Genomic DNA, 20,788 nt, shown 5'->3' with positions numbered 1-20,788 from the left:
AACCCGTGTCCCCTGCATCGGCAGGCGGATTCCCAACCACTGCGCCACCAGGGAAGCCCAAATTTTGGTACTTTTTTTGTCATGGTATGGAACTCGTTCACAATGATGATTTTTAAAATTCGAATAAGTAATCTTTCAAAGTGGATTACAACTACCCATGAGAAATTTTTTTAAATTCAGAGTATGATAAGAATAAAAAAATTTTAAAAAGAATATAAAACGAAAGCTTTCCTCACAGAAAATATTAGTGTCTTTCCTAATTAAAGAGCATCATTAAGAAATATTTAATCCCTTCTATGTGCTAGAGATAGAAACATGGTCAGATATCTTTCCTCAGGGAACATAAAACCTAGTAGTATAATGAGTATTTATAGCTTAAAAATAATAACTAGGCTTCCAGCCATTAAGGAATAACAAAGGACATGAACTCTCACTCTTAAGAAGTAAAATACTGGCTAAAATATGTAAAACAACTGCTTTCACGTAGTGAACATCAAGTAACACAGAACAGTGATCTCTGAAAAAAGGGAAACAAGGTGAATTTAAGTTATCTGGGGGGCTTCCCTGGTGGCACAGTGGTTAAGAATCTGCCTGCCAATGCAGGGGACATGGGTTCGAGCCCTGGTCCGGGAAGATCCCACATGCCTCTGAGCAACAAAGCCCGTGAGCCACAACTACTGAGTTGGCACTCTAGAGTCCGTGAGCCACAACTACTGAGCCCACGTGCCACAAATACTGAAGCCCATGCATCTAGAGCCCATGCTCCGCAACAAGAGAAGCCACTGCAATGAGAAGAAGCCCGTGCACCACAAAGTTGAGTAGCCCCCACTCACCACAACTAGAAAAAGCCCAGGAGCAGCAACAAAGACCCAATGCAGCCAAAAAATAAATAAGTAAAATAAAAAAGTTATCTGCCTGAAAGTGATTTCTAGATCATGGACACAGAGAAAACCCAAACACAGCCCAACAACTTAGCAGAATTAGCTTCATAGACAGAGGAGTTCAGGAAAGCTTGTGCAGCAGAATTCCAAAAAAAAAAAAAAAAAAAAAGGAAGCAATGCAGAAAAATGGTGCAGAGATTTACATAAGGGTTCCCTTGAGTCTTTGCTAAGTACTAGGCCAGGCATAGGAAAAGTGAAATTCTGCATGAACAGACATAAAGAAGGGAGGGAAGGAAGAGAAGGGAGGGAGAGAAGGTCAAGGAAGGAGAGACAGACAGACAGCAGCAAGATGTAAGATAAACACTTCAAGGAGCTCAGGCAAGACAGAGAAACATCTGAACTCTGAACAGCCAAAGTGAAGAGTCCCTGGGGATTTCTGAGTTTTTCAAAGTAGATGAATACTACTCCCAGCAACCCCTGGAATGAAGAAGGGCCTACCAAAGCTTAAAAATGGGGTCTGGGGCTTCCCTGGTGGCATGGTGGTTGAGAGTCCACCTGCCGATGCAAGGGACATGGGTTCGTGCCCTGGTCTGGGAAGATCCCACAGGCTGCGGAGTGGCTAGGCCCGTGAGCCATGGCCACTAAGCCTGCGCTCCACAACGGGAGAGGCCATAACAGTGAGAGGCCTGTGTACCACAAAAAAAAAAAAAAAAAAAAAAAAAAAAAAAAAAAAGGTCTGATGGGATTGGGATCAAGTGGATCTGAAAACAACTAAACTATTTGCCAAAACAAAGACCAACACCCTCAAAGAAAAAAGAAGCTCCCCAAAATCCAGACACTCAACAACATAGTATAATGACAATTATCCAATCAAAACTTACAAGACATGATAAGAATCAAAAAGCTGACCTGTAACTAGGAAAAACAAAATAATCTTCAGAGAAATCCAAAATACCAGAAGTGACAGAACAGCAAAGAAGTACATAAAAACAGAAATTAGAGCTCTGTTACAGGTATTTTTAAAAGATGCAAAAATAGGGCTTCCCTGGTGGCGCAGTGGTTGAGAGTCCGCCTGCCGATGCAGGGGACGCGGGTTCGTGCCCCGGTCCGGGAAGATCCCACGTGCCGCGGAGCGGCTGGGCCCGTGAGCCATGGCCACTGGGCCTGCGCGTCCGGGGCCTGTGCTCCGCAACGGGAGAGGCCACAGCAGTGAGGGGCCCGCGTACCGAAAAAAAAAAAAAAAAAAAAAAAAAAAAAAAAAAAAAAGATGCAAAAATAACCAAAGAAATTAAACATAAACAACTAAATGGAACTCCTAACAATGAAAAATACATCATCTGAAATGATAATTTCACTGGATGAGATTAAAAGATTAGACAATGAAAAAGAAAGAACACAGCAATAAAATCTATCCCATATAAAGCACAGAGAAAAAAGACTGGAGAAAATGAAGATCCTCAAGTCACCTGTGGGATTATGTGAAGTTGTCCAACATAGCTATAACTGAAGTCTCAGAATGAGGATGGAAAAAGGACAAAAAAAAATGTTTGGAAAAATAATATCTGAACATCTTCCAGATTTTATGAAAATTTCAAAAAAAAAAACAAGCAAGTAAACAAACCGCAAGCAGTATAAATATACACACACATTCATGCATACAAACATATTTACACCAAAGCATATCAAAATCAAATTGCTGAGAACAAATTATACAGACAAAAGTTTTTAAACAGCTGGAGAAAAGACACATTAAGTAGAGTGACAAAAAAGTTAAGGCTGTTCATATACCTCTCCCTCAGAAACTACACAAGCCAGAAGACAAAAAAATGATATCTTAAGAACTCATGAATCTATAAACCTAGAATTATATGGCCATCAAAAATATATTTCAGGGACTTCCCTGGTGGCGCAGTGGTTGAGAGTCTGCCTGCCGATGCAGGGGACATGGGTTCGTGCCCTGGCCCAGGAAGATCCCACATGCTGCGGAGCGGCTGGGCCCGGGAGCCATGGCCGCTGAGTCTGCGTGTCCAGAGCCTGTGCTCCACAACAGGAGAGGCCACAGCAGTGAGAGGCCCACGTACCGCAAAAAAAAAAAAAATATATATATATATATATATATATATATATATATATATATATTTCAAAATGAAGGTGAACAACGAGATAGCATTTCACACCCACCAAGATGGCCATAATCAAAAGACAGACAGTAATAAGTATTGGCTAGGATGTGCAGAAAATCGAATCCTCATATGCTGCTGGGGGGAAGGTAAAATGGCACAGCTGCTTTGGAAGACAGTCTGGCAGTTCCTCAAATGGTTAAACAGAGTTACCATGATCAAGCAAAATTACATTCCTAGGTGTATATAGCCAAGAGAAATGAAAACGTATGTCCATACAACAACCTGTAAACAAAAATGCATAGCAGCATTGTTTGTAAAAACCCCAATGTAAACAATGCAAATTCTCATCAACTAATGAATGGATAAATAAAATGTGGTAAATCCATACAGTGGAATATCCAGCAATTAAAGAGATGGGACTTCCCTGGTGGGACTTCCCTGGTGGTGCAGTGGTTAAGAATCCACCTGCCAGCGCAGGGAACACGGCTTTGAGCCCTAGTCTGGGAAGATCCCACATGCCCCAGAGCAACTAAGCCCATGCTCCACAACTACTCTGTACTCTAGAGCCCACAAGCCACAACTACTGAGCCCACGTGCCACAACTATTGAAGCCCATGTGCCTAGAGCCCGTGCTCCGCAACCAGAGAAGCCATCGCAACGAGAAGCCCGCACACCACAACGAAGAGTAGCCCCCGCTCGCCCCAACTAGAGAAAGCCCGTGCACAGCAGTGAAGACCCAACGCAGCCCAAAATTAATTAATTAATTAATTTAAGAAAGAAATGAAGTACTGATATATGGTACAACATGGATTAACCTTGGAAACATTGTTAAATGAAAGAAGCCAATCACAAAGAACGATATATTATATGATTCCATTTATATGAAATGTCCAGAATAGGCAAATCTGAAGAAACAGAAAGTAAATCAGTAGTTCCCAGTAGCTGGCAAGGGGGGCAGGGGACAGGAGAAAATTGTGTGCTGATGGCCAGGGAGCTCAGTTTCTTTTGTGAAGAATAAAAACATTCTATAATTGATTGTGGTGATGGTCACACAACTCTGACTACACTAAAAACCACTGAACTGTATACATTAAATGAATGAAGTGAAAAGTATGTAAACTGTATCTCAATGAAGCTGTTAAGAATATTTTAGAAAAAAGGATATTAAAAACAGACAATGTAAAAATTAAAAAGAAAGCAGCAGTGGCTGGCTGCATTAATACCAAACAGCACGTATTTCAGAAAAAAAGAATATTACCAGGGATAAAGAAGAACCTTCCATAATAACAAATGGGTCCTTTCGTCAAGAAGATACAACAATGCTTAACGTATATGCATCCAATAAGAGAGCTTCAAAATACACATAGCAAAAACTGAAAGAACAGAAAGACATATGCAAAGCCAGTTATAATAGGCAACTTCAACAGTCCTCTGTCAACAAATAACAAATACAGAATCATAAGTATAGAGAAAACCTGCACAACACCAAGTATCTCTAAATGACCAGTTAAAGAATGCTCTCCTCAATAACAATATATATTATTTTGAAGTGTGTATGTAATTTTCACCAAAACAGAACATATGCTGGTGTGTAAAACAAGTCTCAAAAAATATAAAAGGTTGCAATCATACGTTTTACATTTATGAACACAATGAAGTGAAATTACAAATCAATTTTGATAAATCTGGAAAATCTCCTAATATTTAGAAATTAACCAATGAACTTCTAAATAAGTTGGTGAAATAAATTCTAAAAATTACAAAAGAAATTAGAAAATATTTGAAATAAATGTAAAAAAAAAAACCCACAACATCAGAAAACATGTAAGATGCAGTCAAAGCACTGCTTAGAGAGAAATGTACAGCTTTATATGGCTACATTAGAAAACAGAAAAAAAAAAAAGAAAGAAAGAAAACACAACCAAAATCAATGCCCTAGGCCTCCACCTCGTAAAGCTAAAAAAAGAGCAAATTATTTACAACAGCCAAGACATGGAAGCAACCCAAGTGTCCATCAAGAGATTAATGGATAAAGAAAATACGAGATATATATATATAAAACTGAATCACTTTGATGTACACTTGAAACTAACACAACATTGTAAATCAACTATACTTCAATTTGTAAGAGCAAATGAAACCCCAAGTAAGCAGGAGAAAGGAAATACTAAAGATACCAGTGAAAATCAGTAAAATAGAAAAATAAGGAAAAAAACTCAGTAAAACCTGAATTACTATTTTCAAAAAAATAATAAAATTGACAAACCTCTAGCCAAAATAATCAGAGACAGAGACAGAAACAATGAGAGAAAAGACAAATTATCAACATAAGCAATGAAAGAGAAAGTATCACTATAGATCCTACACTGTTAAAATAATACAGGAATATCATGAATAAATTTTGTTAAGGCATTCAAAAACTTGGATGACATGGACAAATTATTTGAAAGATACAAATAAGCAAAATTTACTCAAGAAACACAAAATGCAAACAGCCGTGTATTTATTTTTTAAATTAAATTTGTAGTTAACAACTTTCTCACCAAAAACAAACAAATCTCCTAGGCCAAGTGGTTTCACTGTTAGATTCTACCAAATATTTAAGGAAGGTAATTGCCAACACTACACAAATTCTTCCAGAAAACCAAAGAGGGAAAACTTTCCAAGTTATTCACAAGACCAGCATTAATCTGATACCAAAAACAAAGAAAGATATTACAAAAAAGAAAACTACAGACAAGTATTTCTCATGAACATAGATACAAAACTTCTCAACAAAATTTTAGCAAATCAAATACCACATCATATTAAAAAGAATAATTTACCATGACCAAGTGAGATTTATTCCATGAATGCAAGTTTGGTTTAACATTCAACACAATTTATCATATTAATAAACTAAAAAAGAAATTTTAAAAAAACATATGATCATCTCACTGACATAGAGAAAGCATTTGACAAAAACAATATTCATTCCTGATAGAAACTTTCAACAACTAGAAATAGAAGGGAACTTCTTCAGCCTTCTAAATGGCATGTACAAAAAGACTACATCTAACATATATGACTTAATGGTTAAATGCTTTCCCCCTAAGATCAGAAACAGGGCAAAGATATCTACTCTCACTACTTCTATTCAACCTTGTACTGGAGGCTCCAGCCAGTTCAATAAAACAAGGAAAACAAACCAAAAAGAAAGCATCCCAATTGGAAAGAAAGAAATATACCTGTCTTTATTTGTAGACAAGATAATCAGCTACATAGAAAATCCAATGGAATACACAAAAATGCTACTAGAATTAGTAAGTGATTTAGTAAGGTTGCAGAATACAAGATAAATATACAAATTTAATAGTATACTAATAATAAATGACTGAAAATTGAAATTTAAAAAGCAATACCTTTTTTTAAAATTTTTTATTTTTGGCTGCACCGCTGCAGCATGTGGGATCTTAGTTCCCTGAACAGAATTCAAACACACGCCCCCTGCACTGGAAGGGCAGAGTCTTAACCACTGTGCCACCAGGGAAGCCCCAGCAATACCACTTAAAATAAGCACCAAAAAATAAAAAATAATTAGGGATAAATATGATAAAAGATATATAAGATTTATTCACTAAAAACATTGCTGAAAAATATTAAAGAAGACCTCAATAAATGAGAGCATTCATACTGGTGGGTGAGGGGTAAGATGGACCAGCATGGGACACCAGGGACCTAGTGAGGTAAGACTGTCTGTATAGGAAGGCAGCATTGCATGGAGTGTCAAAGCCAAACAGGGATGAGGAGGGCATTCAGGGAAGACAGAAGCATAACACAGGGTATTAGAGCCCCAGTAGAGTAAGGAGGATACAATATAGGAGGGCAACTCAGTGTGCAGTGTTGATACAGCTCAAAGGAGCCCAAGACATATAAACCTACACTTTGTGCCAGAAAAAGGTTGAGCTAGAAATACTGGTGCACAGTACTTATGACAGCCACCCAAATTAAGAGGAGAAATGTGGGTTGTTCATATAATGGACTACTATACAGCAATTAAAGTAAGTGAACTAGATCTCTATACATAAATTTAAAAGCTCTCCACTAGTACGTAAGCCCCACAACAGCAGATATTTTTGTCTATTTTGTTCAGAGCTATATTCCCAGCACTAAGAGCAATGCCTAACAACACAGTAAGTACTCAATTCATTTTTTTTTTTTTTTTCGGTACGGGGGCCTCTCACTGCTGTGGCCTCTCCTGTTGCAGAGCACAGGATCCAGACGCGCAGGCTCAGCGGCCATGGCTCACGGGCCCAGCCGCTTCGCGGCATGTGGGATCCTCCCGGACCGGGGCACGAACCCATGTCCCCTGCATTGGCAGGCAGACTCTCAACCACTGCACCACCAGGGAAGCCCTCAAGTCACTTTTATTGAATGAATGAATCTCAAAAAAACAAGGACTGAGAACTATTCATGTAACTGTTTCCAAAAACACAAAATACAGCATATGATTTATGGATATTAAAAACATGGACTAGAAGGACACACCAAATTTATACTAGTTTCCCCAACGGAGTAGGAAAAGGGATAGGACTGAGGAAGGGGATATGAGTTTTATCTATAATTTTTTTAAATGTACATCTTTACCTCTTTCTGTCCATACGGGTTTATATATATATGTCATAAATATTTACATATATATGAATCAAAACTGGAATTGTTGCTGTTAATTCAGAGAAGTTGATACTGAAGTTTTTTTTAATCTCTGTAATTTTCTATAATTTTAGAACTTCACAAAAAGGTTATCAGGGAAATAATATTACTTTCTATCTCACTGAACAGAATTTCTCATACTGTTCAACCTATGTTCTCTTATATGAATGTATCCTCCCAGGGAGAAGGCAGTCTGGGAAATAATCTTAAGAAATTCAAAAAATATTGATGCCTCATGCTTTAACTTTAAAATTCTTGAGAATTTATCATTTTTATTCACAATATTTTTAATCTTATTTCAGTATTAAATATTTTAATTCCATACTTTTTCCCTCAAAACTAGGTAAAATTAACATTCCAGGAAGATGTGCCCTGTTTATCTTATAGCTTCACATACCCCCATCATACCACAGGGTACTCCAGGGCAGAGAGGGTGGAGATGCTTACTCTAGTTTGGGAAGAAGAGCCAAAGAGTCACTATCAAGTTTCCTGTGGAATAAAACCAGATGAAAATAACACACAGGAAAAGACTCCTCTGAACTTAACCTTGACCTTGCTCCTTGTGATGGTTAATTTTATATGTCAAGTTGGTTAGGCCATAGTACCCAGAGATTTGGTCAAATATTATTCTGGATATTTCTGTGAAGGTATTTTTTACATGAAATTATTAGCACTTAAATCAGTAGACTGAGTAAAGATGAATATTCTCCATAATGTGGGTGGGCCTCATTAAATCAGTTAAAGGCCTTGAAAGGAAAAAGACTAAACTGCCAGAGGAAGATGGAATTCTGCCAGCAGACTGCCTTCAGACTCAGGCAACAATATTTACTCTTCCCTGACACTAGCCTATCAGCCTACTATGCAGATTTGGACCTCCAAAATCATGTGAACCAATTTGCTAAAAAAATATCTCTCTCTGCGCGCGCACACACACACACACACACACACACACACACACACACACACACACACACACACACACACACACACACACACACACACACACACACACTGGTTCTATATCAATGGAGAACCCTGACTGATTCACCCCAGCAAAACCAGTAACTATTTTTTCTACTATAATACTAAACCAAAGCATGTTTCTCAAATTAACTATCACTAAAACAGTTACATACTTTTCCCCTAAAATGCTGGTCTTCTAAAAATCAAACTACGTGCAGGGTTTTTTATTAAACATAATACATGACAAAATACATCAGCATATATAAATAACTCTCTGAATGAATCAATAGATATACAAAAGGTGAGAGAAGATTTTATATGGACTTAATTATTTTTTGAAAGGTTATGCTAAATATGGACTTTTAAAAAAATTCTAAATAACAGAAATTTTAGATACTACAAAGTATTCAACAAAAAAAAATCTTACCTTTTAGTTTTCATCTGGTCCCTCAGTTTGCTATACATCTCCAGGACTTGAAAGAGAAGGGGAAAAAGAGCACACAACCATTATTTAGAGAAAGTGAAAAGACTAATTAAAGCTAAAGGAATTGCATCAAGAATTCTACTCTATTTCTAGTTCCTCACCTGGAAGACACAGCATTAATTTATCAACAGTGGCAGAAATATTTCTCTGTTGTAGTCGACACTGCTTCAGCTCTTCCATTGCTATTACCAGCTTAGCAAGAGGGAAAAAAAATGAATTATGCCAACAGCTGTAAATAAAAAGCTTTCAGTCACATTTTTCCACCCTATGTTCAACTCATCAGAAAATCCCAGACAGTTTCATAGTAAGACCTGCCAAGTAGACTACGGAACTGCCTTTCTCAACCAGTAAAACATCCCTGTATGGTTTCCCACTTTCTCCCCAAGATGCATACATACTACACTAGAAAAGGCTAGGTGAAATGAAATCTTAAAATTCAGGGGCTATCCAGAAGAAAAGAAAAAATGTGCAGATTTGCTCCACACCCTATTCAGACTCTTCATGATTTATGATTTCATCAATCTTCTAAGAAGATCTTATATTTCTGTCATCAGTGCTAGACTCCTAGAGGAAAACAGTCCTTCCTATACAGCTTCAAATGAATCTTGAAAATAATCTGCAACTAAATCTGTATTTCAACAAATAAACCACACAGTTAGAAGTTGTGGCTTTTCCAAGAGTTCCAGTTTAATGAAGAGTAACTCACTTTTCTTCTCACAGCATTTTAAAGCCTTCCATCTGAAGTCATACCACAATAAAAGTAGAAGAAACTGCATTCTTTACAAAAACTTAAAATATATGAGACAAACTTTTAAAAAGCAATAATCTATGGCCTCTTATAGTATTTATCCCATACCCTTTCCTAAAAATGTTATCTACTTAGATACTATGCAAAAAAGAAAAAAGGGAATGGTCCTGATTAAGTTACTGATAAGACGATCAAAGGCTAATCTTAAAGATTATTAAAATTAAACATTAAATAAATATTAGGCAATGAGGAAGGTACATGATACAGAGAACAGTAATAGACTATAAGTCAGAAAACTTGGGTTTTAGTCCCAGCCTTGCCAATTACTATGTAAACTTCAGCAAATCATCTGTTTTAGTTCCCTAACCAATAAAATAGTGATAATACCAGTCCTGACCTTGTCGTAGGTCTGCCATGAGGATTAAGTAAGAAAATGGATGTAAAATAATCTTATAAACTATGATGATTTAAATGGTGAGTATATCAATTAAAAGAATCAAAGATTCTTTTTTTTTAACAAATACTTATGCATATTCATGTTGTACCAGTCACTGTTTAGGCAGGTAGAGGGGATATGGCAATGCAGTTAAAAACAAAAAAAAATCCTGACCTCATGGAGCTTAATTTCTAATGGAAGGAGACAAACAAAAAACAAACATATAAGGAAAACTGTATAATACCAAAGCATGATAGGTGCAATGGAGAAAAATAAAGCAGGAAAGATAAAACGAATACAAGGGGTGAAAGTGAGACTGAAATTCTAAATAAGGTGGCTAGAAAAGGCCTCATGAAGGAGGTTACATGTGAGGAGCAAAAGTCTGAAGTAGGTAAACATTTGGGAAAGAACATTCCAGGCAGAGGAAACAGCACTGGCCATATTATGACTACTCAAGTGATTTAAAAACACAGCTAAGGAAGAAGGCTACATACTCTCACTAAGCTTTCTAGTGCTATATTCATTCACTTCAAATAAACATTAGGAGAAGCAATGATAATGTCCAAGTTCCTCCAACATGCTGCTTATGGTCTAACAAGCCACTAAATCAAGAACACAGTTATCAAAGAGAATGACAGGAAACAAAAGATTTTTTCAAAAGGTAAACTGGCCTTACTTCCTTTCCCTCATGCTGTAGTTTTCTATTAGTATCCGTCACTTGATTCTGTGGAGAGAAGACAATTTAAACTCATAAAAAACACTTAGACAATAGTTGGATAAGATCAAAATTTTAAATGAAAAGACTAAGAATAGGTATTCAGATTGTTTCCATATTCCACCACATTTTGGTTTAGTGGTGTTCTCTTGGGATCAACTTATATCAACTTTTCTACTGAACATTTGTATGACCTTTTGAACAATAAAAAAAATTACTAAAAAATATGTTCAGTTTGAAATATTACAAACTAAAATAACATAACAACTAAAGATCACACTTCCATTTGGAAAGGAAAGGAAAAATATAATAGAAAAAATAACCCACAAAGAACCTTACCATCTCTACTATGTGTAGAAAGGACAAATTTTTTCTTAGATAGTCCTCACTTCACCAATGTATTCCTGGAAAACTTGTGTATAAATTAAACTTTTTAACTCGGGTCAAATATATCTACTTATCTAATTTTAGAAAATCTTTTATCTTCATTTTTGAATTATTAATTCTTAATAGTTTCTAACACTTCCACATTCCCATTTTTATAAATGTAATGTCTCCATCAGACAGTCAAAATCAGGTGAACAAGCTTCAAAATTATGTACAGTTCATAATTTAAAGGAACTGGCGGCTTCCCTGGTGGCGCAGTGGTTGAGAATCCGCCTGCCGATGCAGGAGACACGGGTTCGTGCCCTGGTCCGGGAAGATCCCACATGCCGCGGAGCAGCTGAGCCCGTGAGCCATGGCCGCTAGGCCTGCGCGTCCGGAGCCTGTGCTCCGCAACGGGAGAGGCCACAACAGTGAGAGGCCCGCATACCGCAAAAAAAATAAATAAATAAATAAATAAAATAAAGGAACTGGCACCATTTATTTTGGTAGCCACTTTTGAAGAATCAACTGATATAAAAAAATTAAGTATATAGAATAGTAATTTCCTCACCTTCTTAAACATTATCAAAACATGAGCAACATTAACTTCTAAAGCTTTCTTTAATAGAGGCTTTCTATACTTCCACCAATAACTGCGACTCCTTACGCTTTTAAGACACTCCTTTAACCCAGCATTTCCTATTATGTCTCTTGGAACACCAAGAAATGGTAGTTAAAAGGTACTCTGCACTCTGTATACACACACACACACACACACACACACACACACACACACACACACATCAATATGTATGGGAAATACCACTAAACAGGTTAGTTTATTCAGGACTTCCTGAAGCCCAAGAAGGAGATATCACACAGTGTTTTCCAACTTATTTTATGTAACATCCTTTTATTGAGGATCATCTCAAAAAACTAGTTTTTCAGGAACACACCTTTGAAAACTTCGCCCTAAACTATACACTAAACACTATACCTGGACTATCACTTTCTGAGCAGATTACCACATGCACTGCCACTGTAGCAAAAATGCAGCCATAAACATAACATAAATGAATGGGCATTGCTGTGTTCCAATAAAACTTTATTACAAAATTAGGAGGCAAGCTGGATTTGGCCTGCAAGATATAGCTTGCTGATCCTTCATCTAGAATAAGTGAGATTGAAAAGTTTATTATTCAAACCAATAAATGAATGTTATTCAAAAATGGGGTTAATATCAGCTCAATATAAGAAAAAGTTTTTAAGCGATGTGAATAAAAATGGGGTAGGTTGCCTTGAGTGATCATTGTTCAAGAATAATTAGATTTTTTTTCAGGTAAACAGATTTCAAAAAATTCAACCTTCCATAAATACTACTAAATTCAGCATCGCTGTTTCTACTAAAATAACTTGTTTACTTTATAAAGATACCATTTCTGAAATTTTTTTTTACCTCAAACTCATTGTAAGAAATATATTTTACATTGCAACCCAGTACACAAGTATAGGGAATGCACACGCGCATGCACGCACACACACAGAGACACAGACACACATACACACACACACACACACAGAGAAACAAAATTTTTAAGAAACAATGTTTAGACTTACTACATGTAATACACTTTGTTGTTTCCTTTTTTATTCTATATCAATTTTTATTAAAAATACTGATCATGGCCCACTAAATTGATTTCATGCAAACCAGAGTTCTAAAACATCCATAGGAGCCTAACCAAAGCTTTTGATAAGAAAGGTAATTACTATTTCAATACCATTTGAACATAACAATGGGAGGAAATATATACTGCCTGTCTAGGATGCTACTTGCTGATACAGAGAACATGTATATGTATGTGTGTATATATACACACACGTACCAACATACATACTGTGAATCAAAAGAAATAATGGACAACCTAGAAGAGAGTAGGATTTTTCATTGTTATGTTCAAATAGTATTGACAGTAGGAAATACTTAACCTTTTCCATTTTCTAAACGCTTCTCAAGTTCAAGAATTTCTAAGTTCCATAGGCTCTTAACACAGGTTGAATGGATGCCCCTTAGAGCAGAGTCTCCCAGGTGTTAATGTTGAGCATTATGGGCAATATTCAGGTACTTAGCCACATGACTACTTCAGTAACCAGACACAGAGCACCCCATTGCCCATCATGGACAAAGGGCCCAAGGAGCAGAGGGAGAGGTTTTGGAATACAGGCATCAAGAACAGCCCAGGGCTTCCCTGGTGGCGCAGTGGTTGAGAATCCGCCTGCCGATGCAGGGGACACCGGTTCGTGCCCCAGTCCGGGAAGATCCCACATGCCGCGGAGCGGCTGGGCCCGTGAGTCATGGCCCCTGAGCCTGCGTGTCCGGAGCCTGTGCTCCACAACGGGAGAGGCCACAACAGTGAGAGGCCCACGTACCACCAAAAAAAAAAAAAAAAAAAAAAAAAAGAACAGCCCAAGGTGAAGATGGATGGGAAGCTGGGATGGCTGAGTGAGGACAAACGGCACATACAGCTCCTGGCAGAAGCCCCGTATCTTTGTTTTCACATATTTCAGATAGTTCCATCCATTTGATGCTTTTCAGCCCCCCAAAACTCAGTATAACTTTTTAAATGGAATCAAATTGTTCATACTTTTTAATCTGCTTTATACATTAAGCAAACATTTCTAATGCTTTCCCATGTCAGATATCCTTCTACAATATATTGTAGTTTATTACTCTTTTAAATGGATACACCATGATTTATTTTACTAATCCTCTAGTACATCACTTTCAGGGACATTTTAAAGTTTTAGCCATTAAAAAAAAAAAATCACAGGAACATCTCTGTACTTGCACCTGTAGCTGCAGAATAAATCTTAAAACTATGTGGATTTTCAGTATTGATAAATAAAATTGCTCTCCTTAAAAGTTGTAACAGTCTACACTCCAACCAGGCATTCCCAGGTTGATAGGTATCATCTCCAATCTTAATATTTGTTTCATCTTTGTCATTTTATTAGGTGGCACTTTATTGTTTAAATTTGCATTTCTTTAATTCTAAATTGTAGAGTTCCCTTATATTTCTTCTTATGTAAACTGTATATTAACATGTATTTCTCAGTTTTCTATTAGAGTGTTCATATTTTTCCTATTAATTTGTAGACTTTTTCTATGTTAGGATATCAATCATTTGTCATGTGTATTTGTAAATATTTTTATTTATTATTTACCTTTATATTTTTAACTTCTATGTAGAAAGTTCTGTCATTTTAATGTTGTAGTACCTATCAATATTTTTTTCTGGCTTAGGAATTGTGATTAGAAATGTATCCCTCACTCTTAAAAATAACATAAATATTCATCTATATTTTCTACTAATTCCTTTATGTGTTTTTTTACATTTAACTCTTTAGTTCATCTGAAATTAAATTTCAGATGAAATTAAATTACATTGACTGAGAAAAGAATCTAAATTAATTTCAATTAAAATAGTTAAGCATTAAAGAACATTAACAACAAATCAGAAGAGTTGTTACTTTTGGAGGGGAGGGTGGAGAGAGTCACTGAGAAGGATAAAAAAGAGGGATTTAATTTTGTTGGCAATATTATATTTCTTATGATGATTGGATAGTTGTTGTACAGGTCCATAAACTCTAATCTGAAACCTTGGGACCCAATGTGTTTTAGACTTCAAAATTTTGGAAATTTTATAAAGATAATATGGTACATATTATTTATTATGTAACAATGGGCACTAGGACAGCATCCCATAATCAAATACAGTAATATTTCTGTATCAAAGTCAGTTACCCAAGATACGTGAATTTGCTATGCCAGGGACAAAACCAATATTACTAGCCTCTTTCCTGAACTTAAATCTGTCATATCAAGAAAGAACCTTCATGCTTTGGTAGAAGATACTCCTCAACTAACACTAATTTTTTTTCCTTTGGCTCAGATTGCCTTGCTGCAAAGACTTCTGCAGCCATGCCCTGCAATTCTGTCATCCAACAGTGATGGCTTTCAACTAGCAAGGAAGCAGACAGATGACATGAAGAGTCAACCAAGTTTCTGTTTGAAAGAAACTGATTCTTGTCACTGGTTCTCATCCACACATAGTTTTCCCAAATAAATTTTAACTTAAAACAGTATCCTTTCCAGCTAAAAGCCATAATCCCAGTTATCTATGTTGCAGTATAAATTCCTTTCTTACTATTCAAAAATTTTTAGTACAAATATGTAACCTGCAATGTATTCCCCACTCTTTTAATGTTCATCAAAACCCCAAGACAGAGAGAAACAAGTCTTAGAGTCTCCTTACTTTGAGTTTCTGGGCTTCTCCTCTTACTTTCAGCAGTTCCGTTATAGAGTCCACAAAGCCCTGGTAATGAAAGTTGCACATTTTCTCAATTTCTCGGTCATGATTGCGGATGCGAGTTTCAAGCTTCTCCATGAATCGTCCATGTTCCTCACCATCATAGACAGACCTTTTTAAAAAAATGGCATGGAGATTATACCAGATTTACATCTAAGAAAGAGAAACAGAATTACAAACCCAGAAGCAAATTTATTTGGAAATCAGGTATTTAAGTTACATAAACCACAGAGTAATCCAATTGTATTAATGTTGTCCCAATGCTAGATGAGTACTTTTTTTAGGAAAATCCAAAATTTTGTTTCCTTATTTACAGAAAAATATGTAAGTGTTTGACAGTATTCATCACTGAATTCTCATCATAAAATCAAAGGACTGAATTACAATTCCTCCGTACCTTTCTTTCTCAATTAAACTAATCTAGAAAAACTTAATTTTGGATAAACCGAAATATATATTTACTCCAAGATTATACTCAAGAACCTGACACTGCTGGAGAGAAATCACGTAACTGTGCTGCTAGACTCAGTTTAGCTATCTGACGACAAATTTAAATTGGACAGCCAGACACCACTAGTTAAAAATAATGAAATTATCCCACCAAATACCACCACCAAAAAATCACTTTGTAGTCTCCAAAATGTGTGAAAACCTTACTTCTCCTCTCCTCAAATGTCTACCCTCTCTCTGGCTCTCAGCTGCACTTCACAGGAAAAAAAAAAAATTCCTCTCCTCAACCAACCTACTTACATCTGAAACTCCTATTCTGTCCACCGTCCTATAACAATGTAAAAAGTATTTCAAGCTCTTATCTACAGTCATTCTTGTTGTCTCTAAGAACTTTACTCCCGCAGTTATTCCCTTTTATCCCTATCCTGTATTATATATTTCTCCCACTCCACTAAGTCATTCTCATGGCTATTTAAACATGACTTTAAGAAACCTGTCTTTACCTACACATTTTCCTCCAGCTACCATCTCATTTCTCTGCTCCCCTTCCCAGCAAAACTTCTTTCTACTTCCTCAGCCCCCATTAGTTAGCATCCTACTGTACCTAAAGGCAGCATTTGCTATGGTTTAAATATACCTTCCTTCTTGAAACACTGTTTTCTCTAGACTTCAATGATACCACACTAAGTGATTTTCATCCTTTTACTGACATGCCTTCTCAATCTCCTTCCTGGGCTCCTCCTCCTCAATTCTTTTTCTAAATATTGGTAAAAGCTCTTCTCTTCCCTACCTATGCTCTCTCACCAAGAAATGCCAGCTAATCCCATGTCTTTATAATACTATCTATTACAGTGGTAGACTTCCTAATCTATACCTTCAATTCTGAGCACTTCCCTGAGCACTAGACTCAAATACACAGCTATAATTTAACAACTCCAATTGGATTTTTAAAAGCCATCTCAAATTTTAACATAGAAAAAAAAAAATCATCTATCACCAAACTATCTCCACTCCCAAACCTGATTCTCCCAAAAGCTCCCCACCACTCGGCTACCCCATCTCAGCTAATGGCACTATCCAGTTGCCCAAGTCAAAAATGTAAATCCAGGAATCACTCCTCATGTACCTCTTTCCATCATACACCCCATCCAATCCATTAGTAAGTCCTGACAACTCAACCTTCAAAACATATCTTAAAATTGACCACCATCCCACCATTTCCACTAAAACCCTAGTCTAAACCTGTATCATCGGCACACTGGATCAATGCAATAGCCTCCTAAAAGTCTCCGTTCTGCACTCTTCATCCCCTCTACTCCCTGTCCCAATGCAGATACTCTCCACACAGCAGTAGAAATGGACTTTATGAAGCAATAGTTCAGATGTAGCCTCCTGCTCAAATCGCTCCAATTCCTTCTCTTTACAAAAGGAATAAAAATCATAAATCCTTACCACGGCCTATAACATACCACATAATCTAACCTCTGATTAGCTCTCTAACCTTGTTTCTCTCTAGGTCCCACCCCCTAGCCTTGCCTTCCTCCATCCTCTATGCTCCTGCTACACAGGATTTTTTTTTTTTAGGCTCTTCCTGCTTCAAGAATTTTGTTTTTACTGTTCTTAGGCTACTAACACTCATCCCCTATATCTTCAAGCAACTTTCTCCTTCTCATCATCCATAGTTTGTTATCTATCTTCCCCCTAACCCATCCCAATTAGATTGTAAACTCCGGGGCAAGAACTTTGTCTGCCATATTCACCACTGTACCTCTAAAACAGTGCCATACAGGTAATAGGCAGTGAGTAAACATTCATTGAGTAAATGAATAACATTATCTCTAAGAACACTTTGATCTCTGACATTTATTCAACAAATATACATTTGCTCATTACCAACATTTTCTGGTTCTATCATCATTTGTAGGTACCAGATCACCACCCTGGTCCTGTGGATAAGAGAGCACCCACTCCTCAGCAGATCAGTTCCACTACCCAGAACTCAAGCAGTAACCACAGAAGATACATATACAAGTTTGGATTCTGGTAAGAATTATGAACACTTACTTCAGAAAAACCAGAGCAATCCAGATTCACTCTCCTTCATTTGAAATAAAGGGACAAGATCTTCAAATAAATTATAAACAATCCCGGCTTTTGACAATTAAGACATACTATATATAGCATAACCACTTGCCTAAAAGAGCTATTGGGAAACACAAGACAGAATCTACTATTGACATTTCAACTAACCTCCAATAAGCATAACTTTTCCCCTTCCAAAGGAAGGAAAAGAAAGATTTCCATGTAAAAGCACCAGTATTCCTTGCCATTTGAAGAAGAGCAATAACCACGGAAAATTCATCAGTCTAAATGGCATAAGAAGATTATTATTCAATACTGAGACAAGCCTCTTGGTTTCAAATTCAGTTATATCTTGACCCATTAACACTTTTAAGTTAGGTAGTAAGTATACTTCCTTCTACAATGTAAAACTTTTTATTTTTCTCCCTCCAAAGATCTACATTAATATGACAAAAGATAACCTCAAGGAGAAGAAAATCTCACAGTTAAGAAATTCATAATTTATCCTAGCTCCCTGAACTTTCTATTAAAAAAAGTGTAAATCAAAGAAAGGAAGAGTGGATTTTTGCTGCCTGACTGTGTGGCCTTGGTGTTTAGCAATGTAATTAACTAGCTATGAGTCTTTGGTCAATTCAGTTAATCTCTCTCACCCTCAGCTTTCTCATTAGAAAATTGGAAGCAATCAATTAGAAATCCTCTTTAGCATCAGCCTAGCTCTAAATTTCTGCAATTCACTTCCACTTTCAAGTCCAGTCAGCAATAATGTAAAGATCATACATTTTTCAAAACAGTTTAAAGGGGTAGTTCAAAACAAGTTAATGAATATTCTACATCCTTATCACTAGGCCCCACCTGTTTCTCCTATTTTAGGGCCTTTATGATTCTACTATTCTCTTCAATTGTAATAATGTTGAATAACATGAAAGATTTATAGTGAATCTCCTGAATATCTTGAGAATTTTAAAAGTTAGAATAAAATGTAAAACCCACACATCTAAAACAGGAGTTTTGGACTATATTTAATTACCCTGTGTTCCATGAGTATGCATCTGGAAAACCACAATTTCCAGATTTTATGTGGATTTTGTGTGTATCAGCAGAAGCACATATGTGTAATTTTTAAGGGAAACATCCACAGTTTTCATCTGGTTATAAAAGGGTTAAAAACCACTGATTTAAAGGTTTTGTTTCAAACTGCCTAACAGGAAAAGGCAATTATAATTATAGATCAGTACCTAACAGTTCAACTCACATCAGCATTTCACGTGTATCTCAGACTTAGTGCTAACCAGCTATCAGATATAAAATGCTAAAAACAAAAATAAACAAGTCTTAAATTCTGGAAAAGTCATAGATCTCCTGAAATTAACCTAATATTTGTAATCAACATTGCACGTGAACAGAGTATCTCCCTCCCCCACAAAAAATGGATTAAACTGGAGAAAGACTGCCATCTAGTGATGGCCCATTTCTAACATGCTTTGAAACTTAAATTTGATGTGACCAAGCAAAGAGGGCCTGCTTAAAAATCTAAATACTATATTCTATAATACTTGCTAGTCAAAGTCTTATAACTTGTTATTAAATAATATTTTATATAAAGTACTCTAATATTTAAACATCCGTTTCTAATAGAAAGCAGGATCTTGAAAACAAAGTCATATGCTTTCGACATGTGTGCCATAGGTATGTCGCAGTTAAACAAGACTACAAAATAAACTGCACCACTGGTTTAATTATTTGTGATAATCCAAAGAATATTCTGGTACCTAGTGAAAGGTAAACAAGAAGATATGTTTGGAAACTAGCAACTTTTAATAGCCTAAATTTTTACTCAACTACATAAATGCTGCCTTGTGGAGTCTAATTTCCAAAAAAACCCAAATAAACCACAGGTTTTTGCAAAAAGTAAAATGTTTTACCCTAGTGTCCATATCTGACACATACTTCTAAACATTCCACCTAGATTAAGAGAGAGATTTTAATTTATAAAACACTTCAGGAATTCTATTCAACAAAAATATTTATGATTCCCAAGTACTGAATCATTACAGGATTATATCACTTGCAAGAACTTACATCAGCTCCAATCTGTCAAAAGAGAAAATAAATAAATAATGTAATGAGCATGTGTTATCTCATTTAAATCCTAGGCACCTTATAAATTAGACATTATTCCCATTTTATAACTGAGGAACCTAAAATCCAAGAAGATGAAGTAACTTGACAAATCCACACAGCTAGAAAGTGTTCTCTGTAGTCCATCAGCAGTCTGTCTCCTTTTAGAGCAAAGGAAAGTAAGAAAGTCATATGGACCCCTAAAACGTTAGAGTTGAAAGAGGTCTCGAGGATGGAATACAAAGCTTTTATTGTACAATGGAGGAAACTGAAGCCAAGAAAAGTTAAATGCCTTAATCAAAATTATATTGCTTGTTACTGATACACCTGGGCCTGACTCCCAAAGAAAACAGGAAAAAC

At 36.3% G+C, this 20,788-nt stretch overlaps 1 protein-coding gene across 1 annotated transcript in view; it reads right to left on the bottom strand.

Moving 5' to 3' along the window:
- Nucleotides 1–20,788, bottom strand: part of EXOC6B (exocyst complex component 6B) — a 721,321-nt gene that overhangs the window by 616,827 nt on the left and 83,706 nt on the right. The window contains exons 2-5 of the mRNA XM_059079741.2: nt 15,725–15,890; nt 11,004–11,051; nt 9,245–9,335; nt 9,087–9,132 (exon numbers count right to left, since the gene is read on the bottom strand). Of these exons, the coding sequence (XP_058935724.1) occupies nt 9,087–9,132; nt 9,245–9,335; nt 11,004–11,051; nt 15,725–15,890 (351 nt within the window). The remainder of the gene's footprint in view (nt 1–9,086; nt 9,133–9,244; nt 9,336–11,003; nt 11,052–15,724; nt 15,891–20,788) is intronic.

This window comes from Kogia breviceps, chromosome 11 (assembly GCF_026419965.1).
Source record: "Kogia breviceps isolate mKogBre1 chromosome 11, mKogBre1 haplotype 1, whole genome shotgun sequence".
In the NCBI taxonomy this organism is placed as follows: Eukaryota; Metazoa; Chordata; class Mammalia; order Artiodactyla; family Physeteridae; genus Kogia; species Kogia breviceps.
The sequence above is the reverse complement of the archived record's forward strand: the minus strand, read 5'-3'. Positions and strand labels throughout refer to the sequence as shown.